Below are 9,902 nucleotides of genomic sequence, written 5' to 3'. Positions count from 1 at the left end.
GTTCTATGGAAATCCGCCCATCTGTGTCATTCCGAACACAGTCCTCTCTCCCCATAAGCTCTCTGCCTCTCCCGAGGCCACAGCTGCAGCTCTGTGGTTTGGCCAGGGGAACATGGGGTCTGCTTTCAGACCCTTAGCTGCGTGGCAGCAAAGAGGCTTTATGCTCAGGGCCCATTGGTGCCTGCTATGTTCAGTGCCTGCCCTGGGCGTTGCTCAGCCAGGGGCCCTAACAATGGCAGATGCTGTTGTGGGAAGTCTGCGGGCTCCTGAGGCCTCAGTTTACCCTTCTTTGGTTCGCCCGGCCGCAGGCCTCTTTGAGAGCCGGAGCATTTGAGCTGCCGCTCATGCATGTGTCTTCTGGCTTTTCCCAGGACTCCTTGGCAGCTGAGATTGAGGGGACGATGCGCAAGGAGCTGCAGCTGGAAGAGCCGGACTCACCTGACATCGCGTACGTCTCTCTTCTAAGCTTCCCGAGACCCACCGTGATCACTGTGGTCCTTCCACAGGTTAAATCCAGATGAAGGGAAATGACAGCTGACAACACCCCCCCCCCAGTGTCTCTTGTTAGGCTTTAAAGATGTGTATTATGAACTTCCAGGAAGTTGGAAGAAGAGAGATGTGTATTCCAGTGACTATCCTGGAAAAGAAAACCAGCTGAGAGACAAAGTACTACTTACTTCCTTTTGTAGGTCAAGCTCAAGGGAAGCGAAAAGCATATCACTCTTGCTAAGTTTACCTCAGGGGACACAACCCCATATTAGAGCTTTTAATTCTGTGGGTGTTGAGTCCCTTGCGTTCCAACCATCTCCCCAGGAAACACGTGGCAGGCACAGAATGAATGACAGGTTGCTTGGGGGCTCACGTCGGTCGGTTGCCTTTTTTGGCGCTTCGGTCGATACTCTTCGGAGGGTTTAACGCCAAGGTCGTTCCTGCAGTCGCTGATTCGCAGGTGCTGCTGTGCATTCTCCCCAGGCACCAGAAGCGAGTCTTTGAGACCGTGAGAAACATCAACCAGGTCGTCAGGCAGAGGTCTCTGACGCCCTCGCCCATGAACATCCCCGGTTCCAACCAGTCCTCGGCCATGAACTCCCTCCTGTCCAGCTGCGTCAGCACGCCCCGGTCCAGCTTCTACGGCAGCGACGTCGGCAACGTCGTCCTGGACAACAAGACCAACAGCATCATCCTGGAAGCGGAGTCGGCCGACCTGGGGTGAGCTAGCGGGAGTCAGTTTTACTTTTCTGTTTCGGGGGGAGGGGATGTGGATCGAACGCGGGTTCAGTAATGAGACGGGGGGGGCCGTTAAGGATTGTCTGAAACACACACACCTCTCAGTTCTCAAATGAGTTTTACCCACCTGTCAAGCCTTCGCTTATCCTTGATGCTGATACTTGACCCAGTTTGAAGAGGTGTGACAAGGAGTCTGCTTTCCCGTAAGATGCTGAAGGCGGGGGGCAGTGAATATTTGTTTCTTTTAATTTTCACTGTTAAGGCTACAGAACAGACCTGTGTTTCATGAACCCCTTTGTAGCTGGGATGTTCGAAAGGCTCAGGGAGACTCAGACTGTGTCCTGTGACCAGAATCTGGTTTGTCTCAGAAGCTGGGGTCCAGGGTGCCCAGCAAGTGCCCGTCACACCGAGTGTCCCTGGGTTGGGCCTTCCTCCACAGTGGTCAGTCCCTGTTTGTCTTGAAGCCCTGCAAAACACCCCCCAACATCGTCCACTTTGTGCACCCTTTTCCTGTGACTTAATAAAATCGTGTCTTTTTATGACCAGTTGAGTTCAGTGGGGAAACTGCTTGATCAGAACTGTTTTTAAGCCGTCAGCTCCTTACCTTCGAGAGAAAAGAGAAGCATCCTGGAGCTTGCCGCCCCTCTGCTAACTGGGAGCTGTGGCAAAGAAGGCTTCTCATGGGCTCTGAGACAGGTGTTTCTAGGGACTGGATTTTACCTTGTGGGTGCAAATTTTCATTCTGCCTGAGTGCTTTCTTCACTCCCCGCCCCCCGTGGAGAGAAAAAACGAGAGAGAATTAGTTCTTCGGGACAGGCACTTGTTTCCCCATTTTTTTGCCTAAATTTCAAAGGCTTGCCTCGGTTTCCTTAGAAAACCCTGCAGCCGCCCCTGCGCTTTCAGCAGTCAGGCCTCGTTGGAGGGTGTAAGGCGCCCCCTGCTGGGCGTTCCACGCTCACCCCGTCTCCCCTCCTTCCAGAAACAAGGAGCCGAGTAAGAAGCCGGGGACGCCGGGCACCCCGGGCTCCCACGACCTGGAGACGGCGCTGAGGCGGCTGTCCCTCCGCCGGGAGAATTACCTCTCGGAGCGGCGGTTCTTCGAGGAGGAGCAGGAGAGGAAGCTCCGGGAGCTGGCGGAGAAGGGCGAGCTGCTCAGCGGCTCGCTCACGCCCACCGAGAGCATCCCGTCCCTGGGCACGCACTCCCGCCTCTCCGAGTTCACCGGCTTCTCGGGCATGTCCTTCAGCAGCCGCTCCTACCTGCCGGAGAAACTCCAGATCGTGAAGCCGCTGGAAGGTGATCCCCAGGGCCCTCGGCCCCTCTCTGCCCTCCTCAGCGACTCCCTGTGGTCCCTGATCCACCAACGGCAAGCGGGGAGCCTTTGTCACGCCTACTCCTTTTTCTTCAGGGATAGCCACCCACGCTGCTGGTTTGAGTTCCTCTGAGGGGCTGGGGCCTCGGCCCCCAGCTCCCCGGTGCAGGTTTAGACACGCACACGCAGGCACCCAAGACTAACCTCGGCCAGTGAGCCAAAGAAAAGAAAAGAACGTGCTTTCTAGGTTCTCTCTCTTTTGCGTTTAAGGCCTTAGAAATAACAATCTTTTGGACAGGCAGAGGCACTGCTCACATACGCAGAAGTTCATCAGGTTCTCCCCGGGGGTCTGAGCAGTGTAGAGAATTGATGCTTTCATTTCTCAGAAATGTGGGTGTCAGGGAAGGAGGGGCGCAAAGCAAACGCTCTAAGCTTTTCCAGTAACCACACGGAAGCCATTTGCAGTTTGTCTTTGCGATTTGTCAGCTCACGTGTTTTACTCGGATCTTCAAATAAAGAGTGTGGCTTTCTTCCTATGTAGTGTTCTGAGCAAGGCTCCCAGACCTCCACAGTTTGGGGCCAGGAAGGGGTGGCTGTGCTGGCGAGTGAGCTCCGTACTTCCTTAAGCCTGCCTTTCTGGGGGCAGTTCCCTTCTTACTCCTGGGGACACCCCAGATGATTAAACTCATGGAAAAACCCACCTCTTTTCCTTTCTTTTTCCTTTAGGCATTATAAAATGTCTTCCCTTTACCGCTGCCCGGCCAAGAGCCACCAAGTGTTTGTGTTTTTCATTTTTTACTCCTTTAGTTTGGAAACTTACGTGAGTTTGAGAAGGTGTTTTAGACTTCCATACTACATTTCTAATGCAAAGCCAAACCAGAATTTCTGCAAGGCAGTATTTCTCAACTTTTCAAAAATTACTTCCCCCTTTTAAGGAGCTATTTTAGACATTTATTCCCCCCTGAAAATGTAATACCACAGATATACTGTTTATGTACACTATGTGTATCTGTGCTCTGTGCCTAAAGAGAGTAGATTCTTTTGACCTCACAAGTACCTGTTTTCAACCCCTTGGGGGCAGTGGAGAATTCTTGCTGTAAGATGAGGTTATGCTTGTGAAAGACTCAATCAGGCTGGGTTCCACATTCTCCAAAGAAAGGGAGAGGGTGGGTTTACGTTCTTTTTCTCGTGATTATTTTTCAGTTGTGTAATTTAGGTCCTTCGTAGAGCTCGGAAAAGAGATGGTTTGTTTTTCTCATTGTTCATTCAGTTGTAAGCTTGGTGATTGTTTTCTGATCCACAATTTTGTCTGTTTTTCTTTCAATAAAATCTTCCATTCCCACAGTTTTACTTTCTGCCTTCTTTTTCTTTTTTCTCCTTTGTTTCTCAAAGATCATTGGAGTTTATCATTCCGTCTTGTCTGCTTTCTGTATGTGGCTTTGTGTTTCATGAGATCATCTAAGAATATGTTTTTGGATTCATTTTCCAAGCATATTACAGGAAGAGATTTTTTTTTTAATTTTATTTCAACCAATGGAATTTTTTTTCTTTTAATATTATGACTGAAATAGCAGTATTTTTGTGATAAGTTAATGGACTAAGAGGCAGGATTTGCAAGATATAAAATTTCATTTGTAGCACCCCACTCACCAGGAAGCTAAGTTGCTACCATGAAGACATTTCTTATCACTATGGCCTGTAATGCATTCTCATGATGGAGGTCCCTCTTGTAGTACTCAGACTTCTTAGTAGTTTAAAATACAACCGATATTTTATTTCTTCCTCCCTTCCCCAGTTATTTTTCGTGCTACTGTGTTTAATTTGATAAGGCGGAGTGCTGACATGGAAGTCAGCCGGACACTGGGTTCAGTGCAGCTCTAACCTTGGCGTTGGATACGTTATCTCACCTTTTGGAGCCCTCTTTCCCTTATTCGTGAAATAGGGCTCATATCTGCCACACAGGGTGGAGGTGAAGAGTAAATGTGATGGCTTTTGTCTTACGCCCGACCCCTAATGGGTGCTAATGAAAGCTTAGGCTCCCCAACCTTGCCCCTGTTCTGGCACCTTAGGTCTAAATGGTGGCCTTACCAGGGTTGGGACCAGGACCAGCGTTGTGCTGGGGCCACGTTCCTACATCGTCATTTTCCACTGGCCCACTATGAAGCTGATAGGATTCTTGTGATCTCCAGCGGCCCCAGTAAATGTACCCGGGGTGAGGCCCCTGGGATCAAGCAGATAGCCAATCTGTGTCTTCCATCGGTGTCTCCCTTACCTATTTAATTCATCTTGCTATCTGCTTACTGGAGTCAGCCAAATAGCTGGGCAGAGTGTCTAAGAATGCTAGCATTCTTGTTTCTTCATCTTACCATACGTGTCTGAAGCAGGTGAAGAATAAACAACATTCACACTGGAAGAGAGATATCTGCATGAAAAAGATGAGTCGGGCAATATCTCCTACCCCCCGCACCCCGGATCTTGTTCTTCCCTTCCGATTCATTATAACTAAGATAGCATTTCCAAATAAACAAGTTAATATGTAATTAGGGGAAAGCATACACTTCTAACCTGTGCATTATCCGGCAGGTTTAGTTCTAACTCTTAGGCCCCGGGTGCTCCTCTGACACACGTGGATTTGCTTTCCTTCTCCTCTGACGATGTGAATACCTTTTGGCTAGAACAGTAGGGTGTGGGAGGGAAGCAGAAGGAAAGGGTCAGGGACTGTAATTATGTTTTCTGCACTTTCACACCCATTTCCATAGAATTTCATCTCGGTGCCAAGTGGGAGCGCGGAGGTCCTCCTGTCTCTTGCCTAGTTGCCTGACCCCAGCCTCACGTGCATGGGGGTGGGAAGAGGTGGTGATAAAGGAAGTATCTCACAGCACTGTGATTCTCCTGCTTCGTGTTTGACAACTACAGGACGCCAGGCTAAGGAATGAGCTGGGGAAAGAGGCAACAAAGGCTCTGAATAGGATGCAGTTCCTATGTACTCTTTCATTTGTGTGCCCTCTTGTGTCAAAGGAAGGGCCTCAGGCAGCCAGGAGATCAGAATTCCTACGTGATGGTCCAGGTAGTGGCAATGGAAGGGAGTGGCGTGGGACATGTTCTGCCCAGGTGCCGAGCTCAGCAAACCCTCCTGGGGCCTCAAACCAGTCAAGAGTGGAGATGTAACTCCTAACAGTCAAGTGCGCGGGAGCTTTCACCGATATTCACTGTTGCAGAATGGAAAACGCCTGAATGAGGGTTGGAGAAGCCACGCTGGTGTGTTATTGACCTGACTTCTGCCGCTGGCTAAGAGGCAGTCTTTGTGGTTAAGATCATGGCCACTGGAGCCAGCCCGGGTTTGAATCCCAGGTTGGTTGTTTGCCAGCTGAGCAGCCTCTGGCAGGTTACTTTACCTCCCTGTGCTCAGTTTTCTCATTTGTGAAATGGGGACAATAGCGTTATCATGACAATTAAGTGAATTAATAAATATAGACCTCTTCGAGTGCCTGGCACTTAGTAAGAGTTCAACACGAGCTGGCCGTTCTTTTTTGTAAATGATTTATTTCAAGGAATTTACTTTTTTCCCACTTTGTGTATAAGATATCTGTTAAGTCAGAACAGGAGAAGTTAAGGCGGTGGTCAGAGACATAGATGTAGGTTAGAAATCTATTCAGCACTCTTAACAATTGTGGAAGCAGAAGGAAGTGCCTCATTGAGAATTTCAACATCCACTGACTAAATATCCCATTTAGTCTCTGAAAGGCAATTAATCTGTAATCACATGCAGAAACTTACAAGTAATTCTATCGTAAAGTGGCAGTACACATAAAGGTTGGCTGTTCTCTAGCGAGTAAGGGATGCCCAAGGCGCAGGGTAAAGAAATCCAACACAGCGCATCCTTGAGCATCATCTTTCAGTTGCTATCACTGAATTTCCTCGGCTCTCTGTTTTCCGAGAACGCATATAGCCCCATGTGCTTCTGTAACCTCTTTAACGCCACACAGCAGACTCGTTTCTCTCTGGAGCCCGGGCATGGGGTGGGGAGAGATGGGGGCAGTCTGCTAAACAGGCGGAGGATCCAGGCGCTTGGGACTCTGGTCTGACTCATCCACCAGCCTCACCGAGTTCGACCTACGCATTGTAAACGTCTAGAGCCCCCTTCGGAAGCACTGGCAGTTCCCCTGACATGGTTCTTCACTTTCTGCTGTCTGTCGACTTCCCCTTTCTTGCCCTCCAAAAGTAGAGGTGACATGGCCACGTTGTTCCCCAGAGATTTCTCTCCATCCTTCCAAGGCCTGTATGTGCATTCCCAAGCTGGATGTCGTGTGTCTTGTCAATGACTTCTCCCCAGTGTGGTTTCGTTGCCAGGGACATGCCTGTGCCTCCAGTGAACACACAAACGGGGAGACTCATTATGGGTTAGGAGTGGGGGGTGGAGGCATGAGAACTCCCATCAGCAGGAGCGTGCGTGTCTCCTGGCTGGCCCTGCATGCACCTACCTGGAAGTCTCACTGCCTACCATTTAGGCTTCTCACGTAGCCCAGGTTCCTGGCTGGAATGCCGAGGTCCTCGCTCGGGGCACGGCTTCTCCATCTCGGCACTGTTGACCGTTGCGGGGGACGTTCTGTGAGTTGCAGGATGGGTAGCGGCATCCCTGGCTCTACCTTCTAGACGCCATCAGCACCCCCTCTTCTTCCACGGTCGTGACAACCCAAAATGCCTCTGGATATTACCAAATGTCCATTGGGGGTCAAAATCGTCCCTCCTTCTCCCAGTGAGAACCGCTATTCTAAGTGTGTCTCACCACCTAATAAGAGATCAGCTGTGTGGTGCCCTTTCATTATAGGCATCTCTTCATTATCTTATTTCTTTTCTTTTTTGCATTTAGAATAGTTTCTATGTGTATATTCAATAGATTCCAGTTCAGGAGGTTGCTGTGGTCCTTGTGCACACTTAACCCTGGGGCAGAGCTCAAAGCGGGTGTCCGAGAACCCTTCTACACATTTACTGGCAGTCTAGACGTTTTTTTCTCTCTTACGGGGATTTAAAATTGCCCACTTACAGAAACCTGTCACGGCTCCTTGGCTGAGACTGTCGCGTGGGAAGTGACTTTCCAGCAGTGTTTGGGAAGGGTCGAGAGCTGCCGATGACAGTGGGTTCTCTGTGTCTCGGTCACATCTCCGGTTGGCTCCCTGCCTTGCTTTCCCTTCCATCTCGGCTTCCTGAGCTGCGGGCTCCTGGCATCCGTGGCTCCCCTTTCTGACAGGGCGGCCTCCTGATCTAGAGGGGCTCTGGCCCACCCAACAGAGGACACCATTGGTAAACGAGGGGTGACGGTCTGGGAGGACATGGGTGTGGGAAGGCTCTTGCTTTCTTGTGCCCGAGAACCTCGCAGGCTCTCTTGAGTGTGGAGTATTGGTTTGTGTGGTTAATTTCATCTGGAGGATGAGACTAGGACGCCCAGCCTCACGGGCCATGCACCCACAATCCCAGGGCCACGTGAGGTGCAGGAAGTATTCCAAGCGGAAAGCGGGCTGGGCAGGACCCCAGCACACAGCAGGGCGCTCGGGGCTCTGAGATGCTCTCAGAAAACACACTTCTTTCCCGGGTTTCCTAAGCAGACTCGGCCTTGGAACGCTTCTCTCTGTGGGTGCCCGTGACACCCTCGAGGTCCTCGGAGACATCCTCCGGTGTTATTACAGACCTCGCGCGATGTCATCTGAGCCCCGGGGTCCGGTATCCCCGAGGAGATGGGCTCCTCTGCCTCAGACCTCTGTGCGCACTTGCCGTGTTGTTCAGTCACACCCCCTTAGGCCAGTTCCCTCTCAACCTGGAGCACCTTGAGGTTGCTGGCAGGTACAGAACACCTAAGGAGGTGACAGCCGTGCCTACCGCTTGTCTCTCTGTGCTGCTGCAATTTCCTTCTGCTTTTCTCTTGTCGTGGCTCCCGGGCTGGGTGTGACCTTGCCTTATTCTGCCTCTGCTCTGTCTTCCTGCTCCCAGAGGTGCATACTCACGCGGCATAGACTCGGTACACATCGTCTCCTCTCCCAACCCCCCCTCTTGTGCCAGTCATGCTTATTTTTTTCTATTTCTAAAGTGATTCTGTGTTGGAGTTGGGGGTTGACATCCGTTGATCAAAATAAAGAGTTCGTCACCAAATATCCTTGGCACACAGTATGGCATGAATTTTACTTTAGAAAAATAATGGATTCCTTCCTTAAGTTGGTGCCACTTCCAGCTGCGGTGGGGTATTAGCTGCTGTCGCACGGTAGGAAGGGTGGGGGCAGTGTCCCCGGTGTCCCTGCCAGAGTCCAGCTGTGGCTCCCCGGGCCTGCCAGGGCTCCCGCTGCACACTGTGAGGGTGACGAGCAGCCGTCCGCTAGGACGTTCATCCTAACTCTCTCTTCTCCCCGTCTCCCCTTCTCTGCCCTTTATCCCGAAAGGTTCTGCCACCCTGCACCACTGGCAGCAGTTGGCCCAGCCTCACCTCGGGGGCATCCTGGACCCCCGGCCCGGTGTGGTCACCAAGGGCTTCCGGACGCTGGACGTTGACCTGGATGAAGTGTACTGCCTTAACGACTTTGAAGAAGATGACACAGGTGACCACATTTCCCTCCCGAGCCTAGCTACCTCCACGCCAGTGCAGCACCCAGAGACCTCAGGTGAGAGGTCCCGAGCACGCGTGACTGTCTCAGGCAGCAGAAGTTACCAGAGCCGGCCTCAGGCTTTCCCAGAAGAGATGCAGGAGCCGCCAGCGGCCACGGAGGAGGAGGAGGAGGAGGGGTCTGGTGAGGGCACCGAGATAAGTCCTATAAACCTGGCACCTTTACCGGAGGCCGAGTCCTGGGCCATTCTCACCTCTGTTCCGAGCACCATCTGTAGTGGCTCTCTGTCTGTAGCTTCCGCTCGTCTGTGTGGGTGATTATGGAAGCATGCCCATTGTGCAGTTCTGGTTTTTGATACAGGGTCGGGCGCCTCCTTTTGTAACAGATGGGTGCGGCTCCCTGCCCATCTTGGAGGCACATGGCCCGGCGGGGATCTTGAAGCGGGAGCAGGAAAGGCTGCTAAAAAGAAGTGGATTAACCCCACGCCACCCCGCCTCCCTCCCTCCCCCGCCCCCCGCACATCGGCTCCCCTTGTCCTGTTGTGGGTCTCTTCCCGTGTCTAAGGGGCAGATTCTCCGGTCCCCCGGTCACTTCCAAACTGAGCTGAGTCAGGCGGTTTTAGGGGAAATTTTGAGTCCTGGATCGTTTAGAAGGAGAATAAGGGAATCAGTTCCCCACACTGCATTCAAGTGAGAGGAAGCCCAGAAAGTGTTTGGGGTTTTAGGCAGCACTGGATCAGCCTTTTACTCGTCTGACTTGAATGGAGGTTTGTA

The 9,902-nt window shown here is 51.6% G+C and overlaps 1 protein-coding gene across 1 annotated transcript in view; it reads left to right on the top strand.

The window, feature by feature from the left end:
• Positions 1-9,902, top strand: part of TRAK1 (trafficking kinesin protein 1) — a 123,442-nt gene that overhangs the window by 96,932 nt on the left and 16,608 nt on the right. The window contains exons 11-13 of the mRNA XM_023529069.1: positions 973-1,209; positions 2,207-2,523; positions 8,968-9,312. Of these exons, the coding sequence (XP_023384837.1) occupies positions 973-1,209; positions 2,207-2,523; positions 8,968-9,312 (899 nt within the window). The remainder of the gene's footprint in view (positions 1-972; positions 1,210-2,206; positions 2,524-8,967; positions 9,313-9,902) is intronic.

This window comes from Pteropus vampyrus, unplaced genomic scaffold (assembly GCF_000151845.1).
Source record: "Pteropus vampyrus isolate Shadow unplaced genomic scaffold, Pvam_2.0 Scaffold35, whole genome shotgun sequence".
In the NCBI taxonomy this organism is placed as follows: domain Eukaryota; kingdom Metazoa; phylum Chordata; class Mammalia; order Chiroptera; family Pteropodidae; genus Pteropus; species Pteropus vampyrus.
Note: the sequence above shows the minus strand (reverse complement) of the source record. Positions and strands in the feature narration are given on the sequence as shown.